The following is a 17,974-nucleotide window of genomic DNA, read 5'->3' on the forward strand; positions in this document are numbered from 1 at the left end:
TGCTCCTGAAACTGGCCTCTCCTGACCGGATGTCCAAAGTACAGTGGTTATGCGTCGTTGGGCTGCAAGTCACAAGGCCTGCCGTTCAAAACGACTGGCTCCAAGGAAGAAAGACGGGGCTTTCTACGCTGGCAGTCTGGTCACTCACGGGGGCAATTCTACCCTGTCTTGTGAGGTGAGCATCAACTGTTGACTGAGCTCCCTGATATCACTACCACACAATCTTGACTGCTGTAGCTTTGTAGTTCAAGTTTTAAAGCCAGGAAACGTGTTTGCTACTCCCCCCCCCCCCCAAAGACTGTTTTGGTTAGCCTGGATTCCTTATATTTCCATGTGAATTTTAGTATCAGGTGGTCAATTTATACAAAAGAGTTCATTGGCTAAGTTAACTTTAACATATGTTTATTGAAAGAGACACTGGCCTGATAAGGCTGACAGAATGACCACTAATTGGATGGCACTGAGCCTCTGTTATGGAGTTTAGAGGGAAGTTTGCAAGAATTGGGGCTTTTATCTTCTCCTGTTGGTACTGGGGTAAGATTGCGAGCAGAGGGTACAGGGAAAGAGTAAGACTGACGGCCCTAGATCTGCATTTAGAAGCCACATGATCTTTAACCCATTCTAAGCTGCAGTCTATAACTGGAAACAGGCCCACTGACACCGCAGTTGTGGAAGGGTGGCCCTGTCCCTCTCTCAATACGCTTTGAGGTCCTCCTCTGTCACACGCTTACAGGATCACTGGGCTGGTGCTTAGTAGTAATAACCCAGTGGGCTTGTGAACAATTTCTGACTGCTTGTCTGGACTCATGGTGGGCAGAGGAGCATAGGCAGAGAGTGAAGGTGGGTACGCAGACACAATGCTCTATGTCTGGAACCTTCTAACCCAAGTCTTCTAGTTGTTAGTAAAGTTGTATAAGGGGGTTTCCACCCCTCACTCTGTGCAGGCCCCAGTCTGATCCAAATCAGGCTTCTGACAGCACTCTGGCTCCCAAGAGCGGAAGTATCACGGCCACAGAACCAGCCGACAACCTCTACCCAGTCCAGCGAAGGGGAATGTGTCCCATTCTGATAAGTCTCGGACAAACACAGCAGCCTCTCGTTCTACCTTTCTGGATTGCAAAGTACTTCCCGGGCTTCCTATCACATCCAGTGTGACAGCTGGATATTCCACCAGCTTCAGGGAGCGCCTGGATGCTGGGTAGAGCCCCCCCCCTGCCTGCTAATACAAGGGGCCTCAAAGTGTGTGAAAAATTCCACAAAGTTCTGGGAGCTGCTTGGGCGTGCTATTAACTGTAGAAAGGATGGTGCGGACCCTGGAATCGAAGGAAGGGGCGAGAGCAGGCATGGTATCCAATCTCCCAGAGCTTGGACACAAATCCAGAAGAACATGTCTCTCGTCTAATTAGCAATGAGTGGCCAAGTGGCAATAGAGTTCTCAGAGTCTCCGTCGCTTCCTTCCTTCCTGACAATCAAATCTGAAGCCGCCTAGGGAAGGGCAGAAGAGGAAAGAGTTCAGTCCCTGAGTCACAGCACTTCCCCTCTGCTGGGGGAGGGGAGGGGAGGGGAGGGGTGGGAGAGCACCACGAACAGCACAAACCCTGTCAGCGCGCTTCGGAAGGTCATGTCACTTGTTTATAATACGATATCATGTCATCCAGAGTTTCGAAGCTGATTGTGGAGGCCTGGGGTGGGCGCTCTGGAGTGGGAGTGGAGGAGGACTGGGAGGAGCTGGGCTCACGGCTCTGGCCAGAGCCCAGCCCCGGGCCACGCCCGGCAGGTCCAGGCCGGTTCCACGGCTGGCCACCAAAAGCACCAGCTCGCCGTTGGCCAGCAAAGTAATCCGACGGTGGGGCGAACTCGGGGTCTCTCTCGGCACGGAGTGCGGACTGCCTTTTCGACCAACTTCCAAAGGAAAATTCTGTGGACGATAGGAAAGGTAACACTATCAGAATGACCACCTGCAATTTCAAAAATGATTAATTCCCACATCTATTTCTTAAAAGTCAGGAGAACAAGAATAGCAACAACAAAACTATCATAGGAGGAACACATTATACCTAGAAAAGAGGTGCACGCTGGAGCTAAGGGAGCCAGGGCAGTTACATACTCAGCCGGGGAAGAACCTACGAAGGCCCCGTGGGGAAGCCTCCAGCTCTGGCGAGACTACGAGACGAGAGAAAAGAACACTCATTTGGTCCATAGGAGGTCTGGGGACGGGACACCAAAACACAAATGTGGCCCTTGACTGGGCTTTGGAAGCCACTAAAGGGATCCACCAAACTCCCGCATGGTACTTCTAGTTCTAAAAGGCCTCCACCTACTTGCATGTCTCCAGCTCTGGTCTTGGATCTTATTGGCTCAGACAGCAAAAGTTAATGAACGCCCAAAATGATCTCTCTAAAAAAGGCAGAAAGCACCAATCTTCATCCTAAGAGTGGCTGCTGGAGGCACCATCGCGCATTTACAGAACCCCTGCTGGCTGCGCAGGGTGCATTCACAGTTGAGCACTGTCGCAGTGCTCGGTTGAGCATTACAGGGACTTTGAAAAGCAGTACATTCGAACGCCAGGCCTGCGCGATATGTAGCCGCTGCTCCTGAGCAATGGCACTCCAGAGGTGCAGAACCACAGGAGGGCAAGCACACGTTTGAAACAGTTCCCCCGGGAGCCTCTAGAAGTATCATCCTCCTGATACGAGGCCTTCGCCTCCTCACATGCCCCGTTTCTAAACAGCACGTGTCTGCGTATCAAGAAGAAACAAGCTTAAGGAGCCGGGGACTTCCTGCTGCCTCACAGGACCACTAGAACTCCTCAGCGTCAGACACTGGCCCACTGGTGGCAGCCCGGGGGGTGTCCTCTCTCACCTTTGCCTCTATCCCACTCCCGAATATGTGGCACGCCAGGCTTAGTGTCCTTCCTCTCCTGGACGATGACTTCCACTTTGCTGCTCTGAGCAGTGATGGAGGGAGCTGGCACGGCTTCTGGTTCTGCAGGCAACGGCCCAATACCATCTTCAGCTATTTTCACAAAAGGGAATAAGACATTGTTAAGAACCGACTCCAAGACACCTAACAACAACTACAACAAAGGAAAGCCTCGAACATTTTTTTTTAAAGCACCGACTGGAACACGCTAGTCTGAGGATAAAAGTAATAGCCAGTGTTTGCCGAGTGCCTGGCATCCTAGACTGTGAGCTACAGCTTGGTGTACTGTATTTCATTTAGTTCCAAAGTGGCCTCGCGTTCCCCTTATGCAGACCAGGCGTCCTCAAGCTACGGCCCGCCGAGGACATTTATCCAGCGGCCAGGTGTTTGTGCCCCATTTGTTTTTTTACTTCAAAATAAGATATACACAGAGTGCATAGGAATTTGTTCATAGTTTAAAACTATAGTCCGGCCCTCCAATGGGTCTGAGGGACAGTGAACTGGCCCCCTGTTTAAAAAGTCTGAGACCCCTACGAAAATGAAGCTCAGATAATGTGACACGGGTGGAAAGCGACAGGAGCTAGGAGTCAAACCAGGTTGGATGGGTTTTTAAACTGTTTGCCACCATGCCACTCTGCTTCCCTCAATCGATAACAGGGACTCCGCGAACGGCAGCGGCTCAGACAAAGCCTAGGGGCTGCGTGAGGAGGAACTGCCGCTTGGAAACGGGCTCGTGCCAGCTCTCCAATTGTGGCCTTTTTTGGGTTATTTTTTTAAATGGGTGTTTTTAAAAACACTGTGGTAGCACTTCACCTCTTCTGGAATTTGCAGATATTTAGAAGATGGAGCAAAGACAGAGACACAATCTGCAGAATTTAACATAAGGTAATGTCATTCACAAGAAACTAGAAAGAACATTCTTTCCGTTCCTAAATGTTTAGGGTATCTTTTCCTTACATTTTATTCGGAGGCTAGACAAGGGCTTACGGCTTTGCACAGGCTTCTGTGTGAGTGGGCAGGATCTAGTTGTCCCCTAGCACTGGCGCTGCCCTTCTTCCTTGTGCAAAACCTCTTTCAAGTCTCAATTAGGGATGGGGTCTCCTCTGCAGCTGGGTGTGGCCTGTGGACCTGAGTTCTGCCCAGTGGAATGTTAATGGGTAGGACTACAACTTCCATTCCTCCCTCTTCTCTCTTCCCCCACTCACCCCCTTGGTGAATCACACAGGTATTGGAAAGCAAGCTCTAACTGAGCAGAATGGCACAAACAGCAAGGCAGGAACAGGCCTGGGTTTGGATGCCCAGAATACCCTCCAATCTCTGAACTCTTAGGACAGAGACACAGACGTCCATCCTCCTTGATGCTGCCTACTTAGGGGCCTCTTTGTTACAGCAGTTTAGTCTCTATTAGCATAATGAACACAGTAAGTTATTTCAACCACAGGGTTTTGACAGTATTTCCAAGGAACTATATGCTCTACATTCCAAATCACCAACTTTTAGAGCACAAAGCTTTGGACAGGGCTGTTAACCTAAATTCTTTATTTTACCATCTGATTCTGTGAATATAGCTCTTTTTAAAAGATACATATTAATCAACAAAACACTATAGCCATAACAAAAAGATTAAGTCTAAAGAGTATATGTACACAGCTAAAATTTCTTAAAATCTCTAAACCTCAGTTCCTAAACTGTGCTATTCTCTGATGCAACTCAAGTTATTATAAAAGTGTGTATGTGAGTCTCATTTCATATTACTTTGGCTATAAAACTGCTTCAGGCACTAACTCGTATGACACTTCTTGCTTAGAGAAGAGAACAAAAGGCCGGTGTCCGTAGCGCCAGCACTGTGACTGAGGTGTCACTGGAATTAAAGTCTTCCCTGTTGAAGTATGGAAGTATGAACCGTGACATACCCCCATTTTCTCTCTCTGTCCCGTCTTCATCCGGCGCCTTCCTCTTCTTCTGTCGCAGCTTGGCAAGTCTTGCTTCTAGCACAGCCTTTCGCCTTTCCTTTATGTTTTCTCGCTTTGTTCTCTGATCTGTTGTCTGAACAGAATAGAAAGTTAGATTATGTGCTTGAAGCCCAATTCAAAATATTTTTGTTCCAAAAATGAAATAATTTACTTTATTCTACAAATAAATGAATCAGTTGATTTTCAGGTCAACTACTAGAAACTCCCCTTGAGGTGTTCCACCTGAAGACAAAGCACTCATACGCAGGTAAGGCGACAGAGGGCTGGTGCTAAGGTTCCAGTGCACACATGCATGAGTTTATTCCACCAAAACATGTTTAAACAAAGCTCTTTAATTTGTGGATGGCTGCAGACAAGTTCTCTCGGCTGCAAAACATGTTTAAACAAAGCACTTTAATTTGTGGATGGCTGCAGACAAGTTCAACTTAATCCCACTGGAGTGCCTTCCAACAAGGCTCAAGCAAAACAACGGTTTCCTAGGGATCTGCTGGGCCAGTTAAACTCAAGGCAGAGGCCAGCTCAAAACGTATGACAACTGGTTTTGAAATTCCAAAGAGGTCATCCTGATAGGTTTTCTTCAAGGACACAGGTCGATCACAGGGACTTATTATTAAGTTTTCTGGAAAACTGGAAACCAAATTAGTGAGAAAATGGCCAGGAACATTGCACCAAGTGCTCTTTCCATCCTGACAATACACCTGCTCATTCTGCAAGGGTAGCAGAATCCCCATAGGAGACTTGACTCCATATACCCCACAGCCCTGATCGTGGCCCTTCAGGCTTCTCAAGGAGTCCACACTGCTGTCTGCCAAGGAATCAATCAGAGTGCAGAATCCTTCAAGGAAAGGCAGAGATGGAAACACCACCTACAGCAGTGTACAGACCTGGACGGACACTGTGTCGAGAAACAACGGCTTCACATTTTGATTTTATTTGTTTGTTACTAAAGGTTTCTGTGGTTTTATAGCAGTTTTTTTATTTACTCATTTAAATAAGCCCTGCAATGTTTTTTGAAGATTAGCAATTGAAACGTCTTGGAGGACTTAACAATCAAGAAATCACAGCAATTGCTGTTCCACTTCTTAATCCCTACCATAATGCTTCATGTTTCACCTGGCCAGCCCCAAAATGCCACACGTGAAAACAAATTTAAAACATCAAAGAACATTGGTTACTTCTAAATCTTGGAAGTTTGAAATACAAAAATAATATGGCTGTTACCTGAATGCAAGCCCTAAAACAGAATTGGGAATATCAATTTAAATTTGTATTTACTAGTTGTTTTTTTTTTGTAGCAAGCCAATTAGGTACCAGTTGCTCAAATCCTTCTTAACGTCAGCTTTGAAATGAAATGTTACCTGTTCTCGCAGCATCTCCAAAGTTTTCATTTGTTTGTGTCTCAGCTCTTTATCTCGATCAAAGGCAAAATATCCAACACCAAGTTGCCGGGCCTCTGAAATAAGTAGAAACAATCCCAAAGGTGAGATGTTCCTGATCAATAAATTGCATCCTGGGCAAATTTCCTCCCTAAGCACAAAGATATGCAGTAATATCTGGCCAGGTTAAAAGCAACCCCCCTCCCCCTGCCCCTCCTCTACACTAAGGACAAATATGTTATAACTAGTTTCATCTTATCTGCCCAGTGATGAACTCAATAAAGAACAACGATGAACTCTCAGCCGTGGGCTGTTTCCCTTTCTGTTGGGGAACACACTCTTGGCCTAATAGACCTTCACTAGAAAGAGCCTCCCAATATGAGGATTTCTTGGGCTAAGAAGAAAGCAAAGGGGGCCTTCACAATTTCTGAAGCAGAAGCGTTCGTCTCTGCGGAAGCACTGCTGCTGTGTGAACACTGCCCCTTATGCGTGCCACGAGCTCACGATTTTACAAAACGCTGACCACAGCATGGAAGGTAAGACTCAGACCATTTTCCCGAATGTCTTCGTAGTGTATCGGCCCCATGGGCCTCTCTAGAGCTTCTCTTTCTTCTTCCTCCCACTGCTGGCGCTGAAGCTCTTTTCTCATGTCTTCAGAGAGTAAGGTTTTCTCATTTGCAGGACTAATGAACCTAGCAGGAAAACAGAGCAAAAATTATCGTCGGGTAACAGCAATGGAAAAACAATGCTAAAATTCAGTGAATTGGATCATGAACAAATAATATTATATGATACAGAAGGTAATTCCTACACAATGATTCTGGCATGACTACTACTAGAAAATGGACACACACAGTTTTTACCTTTCTCTGATCAAGCCCCAAGTTTCCAAGACTAACTCTGTGTGGGTAGCAAGCCTCATCGTTCTCCCAGAGTGGCTGCTGGTTTCAAACTGCTGATCCTAGCAGTTAGTAGCCCAAAAAAAAGGGGGTGTGTATGGCGTGTGTGTGTGTATAATCTAGTTATAAGAGCCTTACCTAAAAAAAAAAAAAAACCAAGCAAAAATGTATACAGAAACACTTACAAGGTACATTCCATAATAAAACCTACTTCTCTGCCCTTGCTGGCGTATAGAGCAACCAAGGGTATAGTCTTAAATGCCTTTCTCCACGTGGGTTTGGGGAGCTTTGCTTTGGCCTCACTCTGTTTGTTTCTCTCCTCTTACGTTTCCAGGCTACAAACACCCTTCCAGGGAACAGCTACAATTCACAGTGTCCTTTCACTAGTCCACAGTGGGGACCACCCATCACTTTCCTGCTAATGGACATCTGTGTGTCCCCCAGGATGAAGAATGTGTGTGAGTGTGTGTGTGCACCCCTAAAAGTACTTTAGTAAATATTCTCGTCCAGGCAAAGATGCCTCATGGCCCAATGTCCCCCACAAAGCACTCCCTCTGCCTCTATTTCAGAACTGGACAAAACTTGGATCATCACACACTTACAGTCTCCCCTGAAGATTTTTATCCATCTCCAGCAGATGCGGCAAATCCTTCTTCATACAGCGCCGGGATCTTCCTAAAGAGTCTACATAGTCCACCCTGAAACGAGAGTTGGCAGACGTGAGGGGGCTTTGTGCACTGGGGCCTGGTGAGAATGAACGCAGACGTCTTTACTACCAAGAGCCCTCAACCTGCGAGATCACCACCACTGAACAGAGCCTGCTTTTGAAACCTCAAAGTTGACCGACAATGAACTTATTGTACCCTCTACACACTGTGAGTTCTAGAAACTGTAAAAAATAATTAATCATATTTGGCTCTGATCTCAAAGATAGATCACCCACCCACACCCTTGCTGTAATATCACAGGTCTTTCTTTAATATGGCCAGACGATTCTGAACATTTTATCAGCATCTTTAATAAGTTTATTCTGCTTTACTCCAGATTCTTAACTTGCTCATTTCCTTAGCCTTCCCACATCTGACTTCTCATTTCTCCCATTAAATTATGTCAAATTGTATATTTTTCATTATTAAGTCGTAGAATTTTTTGGACATTTTGTAACTAATAGAAAATCAAGTTACACAGCCAATGCCATAGGAGCATCTTAACAGTGGCCACTCTAGTGCTCCTCATTTCAGACCTTTGCCCAATTAGACACCAAGGCAAAACCAAACACTTCCCTTCACAACACAAAATAAAGGCAGACTTCATGAAAAAGATTTGCATCATGATGTAACAGACTTTTGATTGTTTAAACCAGTGGTTCTCAACCTGTGGGTCATGACCCCTCTGGGGGTCAAACGACCCTTTCAGAGGAGCTGCCTAATTCATAAGAGTAGCAATGTTAGTGATGAAGTAGCAACGAAAATCATGTTATGGTTGGGGGTTGCAGGCTGAGGCAGGTGGAGACCCATCCATGGTACGGAATCCCCCACAGCCTTTACTGCCGTGCTGACCACACTGTAGGGAGCCAAGACGTCTGAGCCAAAGGACCGATTCGAGCTCAGGTTCCCGTGCTGGGGGCTTCTCTAGTTGGCAGGTTGTTTCCAGTTAAACATCCTGAGTTCAACTGTCTCAGTGTCTGAGACTCTAGTACTACAGTCCAAACTCAAGCCCCACATGCAGAAAGAACCCGTTTGTGAAATGAATGGGGGAAGCACAGCATCTAGCCAGATGGTCTGCTTAATGACTGACAGTATCTTTGTGGAAAGCTTTCTCACCACCTGGATCTTAACTACCAACAGCATTCCACAAGCAGTTAAAATTCTGAAGCGTAATTTAAACACAAAACGCAGTCAGAAACTGCTTGCAGTGCGTCTTCCTTCACCATATGGAGGCATGCGGCACCTCCAATTGCCCCCACACGACTCAAATCACTGACAAATTGCTTGTAATCATACAGGCATTAATAAGCAAAAATTAAAAAAATAAAAAGGCACAAGATATTTGGAAGAAGATGAGATTTCTGCTATGAAAAGTAATTATAGGTTATTCAGTTTGGAGCAGGCTTCCAAAACAGACAGAACCCAACAAGACTGCAGTCAGCAACAGGGAGATTTAATCAACCACCCCCCACTGGGTAACTGCAGGTGTTGAGGTACGGAGTCCTAAAGGAGGGCGGGGCTCATGCCCCGGCAGCTGGCTCCTGCCTGTGACGCACCCAACACAGTCCACGAGGGTCGGAAAACCACCCGGGGTTTGCCTGACCTTTTTTCTGATAACAAGGCCAGTGTGTGTCAGAGAGAAAAGGTAAGGCCCAGAGGAGTGAGTGTATGAACTCACCAGGTACCAGGGTACCTTCATTGTAACATTTGACTTTGAAGTTTCCTCTTCAGCTGTTGGACCTCATCATTTCCCCCCTTTGCTTTCGAGGCTCTCCAGTGGAGAGCAGGTTAGAGCCAGAGCAGTCCTGTCCTGTCCTCTCCCCCCCTCCCTTCCTTTGCTTTCCTGTGTCTTAAAGGACCTTTGCTTTCCTCGTGGATGGAGTTCTTGATGTAGGAAAAATATGTGCCAGGGTTGTTATAGCTTCTCACTATACTTAACTCAATTTGCATACTGAGAAAATAATCAGAGGAGTTGGAAGTGAAGAGGAAGGTGGCATCAGGATGGAAGGCTTATTAATAACCCGCAATATGCAAATAACACAACCATGATTGCGGAAAGTGAGGATTTGAAGCCCTTGCTGAAGATTAAGGATTACAGTGTTGATTACGCCTCGAATGTAAAGAAAACAAAAATCCCCACAATTGGACCCCAACAGGTCCCATCATGACAAACAGAGAAGAGTGAAGTGGTCAAGGACTTCACCTTGCTGGGATCCACAGTCAACGCTCATGGAGCCAGCAGGCAAGCGATCAAATGACGAATCCATTGGCTAAATCTGCTGTGCAAGACCTCTTAAACTGTTGAAAGTAAGGACCCGGCCTGACTCAGGCCAGGGTGTTTCAATGGCCTCCAGTGCATGTGAAAGCTGGACATTACGTAGAGAAGACCAACGACGAATTGAAGCATTTGCATGAAGGTGCTGGCGAAGACTGTTGGGACTGTCTGCCCAAAGAACCAACAAGTCTGTGTTGGAGGAAGGAGAGCCAGAATGCTCCTGGGAGGCAAGGATGGCGAGACTTGGTCTCTAGTATTGGATCTGTTGTCAGGAGAGACCAGTCCTGGGAGAAGGGCATGCTTGGCAAAGTGGAGGGGCAGATGGTCTGATAGTCACTGCACCAATGGGCTCAAACGCAAGGACGGTTATGAGGGTGGGGGCACGGACTGGGCAGGGTAGAGTTCAAATGTGCGCAGGAGCGCTACCAGCAGGAGCAGCCTTGACAGCACCTGAGGGCAATCGCCACCAGGTACAGGTTCGGGAGACATCACCCACTCCCAAGGGCACGAGTGGAAGAGACTGTAGGGGTTTGGGGGGTTCAGACAGCATGCAGTCGCACAGCCTGCCCCAGATGGTATCAGCGAGTCATATAACAGGGCTTTAGAAGGTAGTGATTCTCAAACATCCTATGACAGCTGTCTTATCCCAGGGAGAGCTGAAGAGCTTGTTCCTGTAGTGCTTGAGAGATACCTGCTCTCAGGTCAAAGGTCTAAGAATACTACAGGTAGTTCTATGACATTCCTAACAAATATTCCCACAAAGACAGCTGAGCCTTGATGGAAAGATGGGCGGGCTCTCCCCTCGGGAGGATGGCTAGGCAGAAGCACTCCTAGGGAATCTGCACAGCAGGGGATCTCAAGTCATTTTACAGCACCTCGGAATGACTTTCTCCATAACAAGGCTCCTCAGCAATGCCTTACGCCCTAAAACAAGCAAACAAACAGCAACCTGCTGCCGTCAAGTTGGTTCTGACTCAGTCACCTTCACAGGGCTTCTAAGGCTACAGATCTTTCTTGGAGCAGACAACCTCTCTTCTTTGTGAGGGGCAGCCAGTGGCTTTGAACTAACAACTTTGCTGTTTGTCCTCAACTGCTGGCCCGCCAGCCCACCAAGGTTCCTTAACAAAATCATAATTAGGGAAAAATCGTGATCATAGAATGTTGAGTCTCATCTCTACTTACTGATCCCCTGGCCTCTCTGCAAGGGAAGGACTAGCTTGGTTTCTTTGATCACCCACCCACCCACCCAGAGGTGACATTCTGGATAACTTTTTAACGACGAAGGGCTATCAAAAGCCGGCTTACATCCCCAGATGACACCCTGAGGGTTTTCTGAAGGATTTGAGGCTAATCAGCACTGGAGTTGGGCATATGACCAGTTTACAGGGGAGGGAACTGAGCCGGACACGTGGAAACCTACGGCAGTAAACAGGAGTTACAGCTGTCCCGTCGCGAGGTGCACATGCTTATGCCACACAGGCAGACACTGTCATAGTCAGTACGACTTCTGAACATGGTCAACTTCTTTTGACTGGAAACAGAGCTAGCTCCTCCCTACAACTATCCCGTCGACAGGCCAGGGGAGGGCAGGATCACGGGCCATGAAAGCCTTCAACAACTCGGGGCCCACCCTGCTGAGCACATCTGCTAGGAGAGATGCACAAGAGGTGTGAGAGGGAATCTCTCCTCGCCCCTGTGCCTGGCACATGGCAGGAGCCCGGTCATCATCTGTCATCTTCGGAACCCAGTCTCATTGAAAGCTGGGTCTCGAACAGGAAGAGATCACGCAACTACAGCTGAACTACAGCACGCTCGCTCAGTAGACACGCACGCACGCACAATCAACCGCAAGAGGGCTCAAAGAGCTCATGGGGAAATTCCCTATCTTTTCCCTTCATTTTCCCATGAGCTTCTGAAGCTCCCTGTGCAAGTTAATAGAATCTCACAAACCATTCTTCACTGGGGTCTTGAGGAGGAGGTATGTCTCTCTCAGGAAGGGCTTCGTCGTCGTCTTCTCGTGCGTCCTCCTTCCTAGAAGCACTATTTGCACCATATGCATCTATTTCTCTGCGCTTGTCTATGATCTTCTGTGTGAAATCCACAAGGTACATGTCTTCCACTTCTTCATCTAGGGCATAAAAAAAAAAATCAACGTTTAGTCTTGACCTTGAAAAGGACAAGCAGGTATGGCGTTCGCACGAAATGCTCTCGCCCATCATCCCTGTTGTTCCACCAGCAACGACAGTTCACTGGACAGTGTGCCCACCTCCTGGAACACTCAAAGGCTCACAGCCGCCCTGAGACCCTGACAACCATGCTGCACGTAGGTCTCCTGAAGTGTTTGCCACCAAAGAACCTTTAAGCGTCTCGAGTTTTCTGCTGCTTCCCAACATACTCTGTGAGTGAGCAGTACTGCTCTAGAGCACGGTTTTAAGACACTGTCCACAGTGATCTGATTCCAGGACACCCACCCGGGCCAGTACATGAACCAGACGCAGCGCTGCAGCTCCCAGCCCTGCACGATGACATTTAGGAAAGCCTGTGGCCCACCAGGAATACACCTCTGTAACCACTGGCTGTGTTATTTCACCTGAACTCTGTGTCTAAGATATGGGACATGTCTTAAGGGCCCTAAAAGAAGTCATTTGAATTCTAATCAGTGAACCCCACTTGAGTTTTTCCCACAGCACTGTCCTTGTCAGCTGTGTTCAACATCACAATAGTTCCTGCAGCATTTTTTCTGAGCCGGAAACAAAATTTCACAGCCGCATCCTTTTCTCTTAAATCTGCCATCACAAAAAACGAGGTCTGAGCTAAACTGCTTTTAAGAAAAAATTCACGGTGACCAGAGAGAACTTTCCCAGGCGACGCCATTGGGTGCACTAACTCAGAGCGAGGATCTCGATGCTCGCCTGGTGGGAAAAGTGGGTACTAGGAAAGCTCTGCCTGGGGTGTTCCAGTACTTTGTGGGTAACCCCTCTCATAGCCCTAGCATGGTGATACAACCATAATTCCTCCTCTTTGTCTTTTTAAAAACAGAGCATGGCCGTAATCAAGCATGACTGTGCCCCATTTACACTTTGCTTCCCAACTCCGCTTTGCTCAGGGTCACTCCACCTGCTACCACCCATCTCCAGGGCAGGGGCCAAGAAGCTGGCTCCCGCTCCACCTCATAGCACCTAGCATCCTGCCTGCACCCACTGGGAAATGGGTGTATTAATGCACAGTCTGTTTCTCTGCTGCCATGCATTTCCCCCATCCATGTTTGTCCGCCCCCAGCACACAGCACAGCAGCACCAGGGTTATGAATAGCAGAAAGTGTACACGTACAAATAAGGAATTGTATGCACCTATAAAGTCTCCTTTAGTCATTTTCTCATATAACTTCGCTTTTTCTTCCAATTTTTCCCTAGAAGACAATAAAGACAAGTATTAGAAACCGTCTAAGTACTGGCACTTTGTAAGGTTGTCCCGTCCCCTAATTGCTTCCATCTCCCAAGAGACCCATCCTGACAAAGGGTCACACAACAGGCCCTGCCCTGCCAGAGGATCACAGCTCCACCACACGAAGACACCTGCGGCCACCACACGGCCTATCGTTCACTAGTGTAACAAGAAAGACACAGAAGCAAAGGGGCTGTGCGAGATGAAAGCTAGAGACAAAAATATCAGGAGTCTTGGTGGTGTAGTGGTTAAGAGTTGGGTTACAGTCCTAAGGGCCAGCAGTTCGACTCCATCAGCCACTCTTAAGTCTCAGAAACCCACAGGGCCGTTCTACCCTGTCCTATAGGGTCACTACAAGCAGGACACGACTCGAGCAGTGAGTAAGAAAGAGGTATGTCAGCTACATGCAATTGTAATCAGTGACTGGCCTCTAGTTTAATTCCTTACAAAGTCTAAAGGCATTAATGTGCTTGGACACTGGGGGAAATCGGAAAATGGTCTGTATAATACGTAATACCATTTTATAAGTGTTATATTTCATGGGTACAAGAGAAGTAGTGTGGTTATACAGACTGTCTTTGTCCTTAAAATATATTCTTTAATATTTAGAAGTAAAGTATCACGATGCTTGTAACTTACTTTCAAATAGTTCTGAAAAACTATCATGGAGCCCGGGTCTGGGGATTGGGTACTGGGAGTGGGGGCTGGAGGAGAGGGGAAGCACAAGGTAGCAAGACATGAACTCCTGAATTTAAATGAAAAGTACCAGAATGCTCTTCGTACACTTCTTTAATTATTCTATTGGTATAAAATTTAAAAAAATAAATAGAAAAAACATTTGTTTTGAAATGCTGTCATACCATCTACCCTGACTAGACCCCACGTCTTAAAACATTGGCTGACAATCTTACCACTTAACAAAGGCTCAAAGTGGGGGTCTAGCTCACCTTTCAAACTGAGGTTATATCTGTCCTGCTTATAAGGCTAGGCTCATTTGCAAATTATAACAATGAGTATTTGGTTAGAAGTATGCTAAAATTTAACTCAACCAAAAAAGGTAAACTGTGAAACTCTGATTTCAAAGTTGAATTGCTAGGACAGCCTCAGCAGGGCCGCGCTCCACGAGTCAGAGCTCAGCTTTACCTTGCTTTGTCTAAAGTCTGCTGTTCCTCCAGCTTCTGCTCAGCATCCTTCTCAGCGCGATTTGAAACACCCGCATTCTGTTTGCTCCAGATATTTGGTTTCTGGGGAATAATTTACAAAAACGTGACAGAACCACCACGTGATTGCCAACAACCTCTACTTGTACACCAGAATAAACTACAACAAAGGAACACTAGACCGTACGACTGCAGGGAGACACGAAGACTTTCTTTAGACAACTGCATGTTTTTTCTTCTGAGTGATTACAAATTCAAGTCTAATGAAAATGTATATATTGCAGGAGACTAGTAATATAAATAGTAGATACTACCACATTAAAATTTGAAAACCATCTGTAATGCTTAAAAAATTAGTGTGTGTGTATATATATATATATATATATATATATATATATATATTCCTGTATCATTTCATTGTGTATCTGTTTGGACAGATAATACCTATGTCACCAGATAATACTCTACTCATGAATTAGATATATTTCTACAAGTGCTATGGAAGTAGAAAAACATGTTTTTAAGTCAAACTTATTTCAATTTTAATATTTAAACTAGTTCATGAAGATGTTCAAAATGCAACGCAGAGCATTTTCTGTAGTATATAAATGGAGTGGGCACTCCGGACACTTCCAAACTCTTAAACGTGGTGAAATTCTCTGACAGCAGCTATCCATGGAGATGATCAGATCTTATTTTTACCTTATTCGTTGATTTTGGTTTTCCTGAAACTCCAGAATCTTTTAGAAGTTTTTCTTGCTTAAATTCTTCTTGTTTTCGAAAGAGTTCAGCTTTAAGATCCACTAGCTAGAATGAAATCAATACAAAAACAAAAGCATTAAATTAACTGTGAAGGGTGATTGTAACGTCTTCATTATATCCTTTTCCCCTTGCCCACCAGAAGCCTGGAGTGTGGAAGGTGAAGGGGACACACATCTGTAACAGCTGGAATGGGAGACCACTTGGTCCGGCTTTGTACTGGATGGCACAGGTTTAAAAAAGAAGAAATTGTACCCGTTTGGCACAGTGCTTCTGTGTAGGGCTGGAAAGTGAATGGTCAGCAGTTGGAACCCAGCAGCCAGAGTGAGTCTCGGAAACCCACAGGGGAGGTTCTCACAATGAGCTGGCACGGACTTGATGGCAGCTGAGAGTTTTTATGACAGCAGAAGGTTACGTACAGGCGTTCACTTAGCTGCTCCATGCCCTGGGCCTTCCTGCTCTTATTTTGAACAAGAAGCAGCCCTGGTGGCACAGTGGGTCATGCATTGGGCTGCAAACCACAAGTCAGCAACTCGAAACCACCAACACCTCTGCAGGAGCAAAATAAAGCTTCCTGTTCCCATAGTGAGTTAGTCTCCGAAATCCACAGGAGCAGGTCTACCCAGTCCTACAGGGTCTCAATGACTTAGAATCAACTCAATGGCTGAGCTTGAATTTCTTGTGTGTTTGGTTTTGAACCTTCATCTGTCTTTTGCTGGGGGAAAAGAAGGCATAGCAGTTTGTAGGGAATCCTTTTAAAAGGGTCCCAGTACAACTGCATTTAAGCATGGGCATTTGTAAATCTGATATTTAAAAGGCCTAGCATAGCTAACTGATTTTTAAGGCAATCAAAACGGCTCACTTCAATGACTTCTATTTTTGGTAAAAGTCAATTTGTAAGTAGCCTTGGCAGGGATTTTAATAATGAAGGGAGTCGTTTCAATTCAGTATCTAACATTCTAAAACATATTTTTTGAAAAATCTTTGCCCTTTTATCTAAGACTGCTTACCCACCTCAGTCGTCCACACAGTCTCTTAATGTAAAACTAGTTTGAAAATTTTAAAGATGCTCAGAAAGTTAGCTATATCCAGATGGCACTTCTATTATGATAAGTATTAATTGTAACCTGTTAGGGTGACTTTAATGTTTGCCCCTTTCTGATTCCTAATCCTCATGCAAACATAACCAGTACCAATTTTTATTATTAGAAAAAGGGAGCCCAGATAATTGAACAAGTAGCGGATCTCCATCATACTCCCTTTGCACTCGAACACGCTGCAGTAGCTTTAAGTTCACATCAAAGCTTTCCTTTGATAAAATGCCATGGAAAAGGCAGTAACTGTTGAGTCAACCATCCTTAATGAACTCTGCTCACTATCACTAAACAAAAACAAAACTCACTGCCGTCGAGTCTATTGACTCAGCCACCCAATGGGACAGGGGAGAACTGCTCCACATGGTCTCCTGGACCGGGACTCTGCAGGAGCATCTTTCTCCCAAGAAAAGCGGGTGGATTTGAACCAACCTCCAGGGGAGCAGCCCGGCGCTTAACCCGTGGCGCCACGGCCCCCTCGCATAGCTAAGGATTCGGCATGCGCACAGGGGAAGGCCACCTCATCTCCCTGAACCTGAATCTGCACAGCGGGGCTAACCACCACGCCAGCAGTGGGGCGCCAGCAGCTGCCCTGCGGGAGAAAGACGCGGCTTTCCATTCCCGGGAAGGCTCGGGGGCTCGGAAGGAAGCCCACGGGGGAGGCATGGGCCCCGTGACGGTGAGTTCGTATAGAACGCGGGGCACTATCACGACCTCCAGCCACCAAATCACACGCTAAAGACCCGGGTGCCCGGCCGGGAGAGGCGGGCAGGCGTAGGGTCGTCCTTGACTGGAAGGCGGCCCGGCGGGCGTGCTCCTGGCGGACAGGAGGCCTGGCCGGTTAGAGAGGCCTAGGCCCGGTCCGCCTCCGCGCGGCCGGTTCGGCAGGTTCTGACTGGAGAGGGAAGAGCCCGCCGCCCGCGCTCACCGATGAGGCAGTGACTTCCAGAGGCTTCTTCCTCCGGTCCATGGTCTCCAAGGGGTGTCCCGAACGAGGAGACGCGCCCCCTACGCCCGCGGGCCTCCGAGCGCCGTGGGGGGCGTGAGCGGAAGTGCATGTGGACGGCGGCCTGCAACGTCATGAGTAGGCGACAGTGTGGCGCCATCTTGTGAGGGTCTTGATGGGGCTCGGGTTGCGAGCGGCGCCATTTCGGGAAGGTCGACTACTGCGGAAGGTCATCGAGAAGAGGGCGGTAGGGCGCCATTTTGAGAAGGGCAGCGCTCGACGTTCGGCTCTACGGACGCCATCTTGAATGGAGCGGATCGGGCGGAGGGCGGGCGTGGCGCCATTTTGGGAAGGGCACGATGAAGCTGTCTTCACGGTGCGAAGAGCGTTAGCAGGGTCGCTTCAAGGAGACGTGATTC

General features: G+C 47.1%; 1 protein-coding gene across 2 annotated transcripts; it reads right to left on the reverse strand.

Moving 5' to 3' along the window:
• Window positions 1–391: 391 nt before the first annotated feature.
• CCDC174 (coiled-coil domain containing 174) lies at window positions 392–17,654 on the reverse strand. Of its 2 annotated transcripts, XM_075550077.1 has the most exons (12): window positions 17,538–17,654; window positions 15,459–15,563; window positions 14,740–14,840; window positions 13,503–13,561; window positions 12,103–12,280; window positions 7,773–7,868; window positions 6,821–6,963; window positions 6,254–6,348; window positions 4,836–4,968; window positions 2,863–3,015; window positions 1,598–1,918; window positions 392–1,485 (listed from the first exon to the last, which is right to left on the reverse strand). In XM_075550077.1, exons 1-11 carry the CDS (start codon window positions 17,577–17,579, stop codon window positions 1,620–1,622), a joined length of 1,404 nt encoding a protein of 467 aa, XP_075406192.1. In that variant the 5' UTR covers window positions 17,580–17,654; the 3' UTR covers window positions 392–1,485; window positions 1,598–1,619. The 2 variants fall into 2 exon arrangements, with proteins under 2 accessions (XP_075406192.1, XP_075406191.1); XM_075550076.1 differs by having other exon boundaries at window positions 392–1,918.
• Window positions 17,655–17,974: the final 320 nt, after the last annotated feature.

This window comes from Tenrec ecaudatus, chromosome 5 (genome assembly GCF_050624435.1).
Source record: "Tenrec ecaudatus isolate mTenEca1 chromosome 5, mTenEca1.hap1, whole genome shotgun sequence".
Lineage (NCBI taxonomy): Eukaryota > Metazoa > Chordata > Mammalia > Afrosoricida > Tenrecidae > Tenrec > Tenrec ecaudatus.

Coding starts and splice junctions, on each gene's coding strand:
- CCDC174 (XM_075550077.1), bottom strand. CDS start 17,579: ATGGACCGGAGGAAGAAGCCTCTGGAAGTCACTGCCTCATCG. Junction 14,841..15,458: donor AACCAAAATCAACGAATAAG/GTAAAAATAAGA, acceptor ATTATTCCCCAG/AAACCAAATATCTGGAGCAA. Junction 6,349..6,820: donor CGAAGACATTCGGGAAAATG/GTCTGAGTCTTA, acceptor TACTTATTTCAG/AGGCCCGGCAACTTGGTGTT.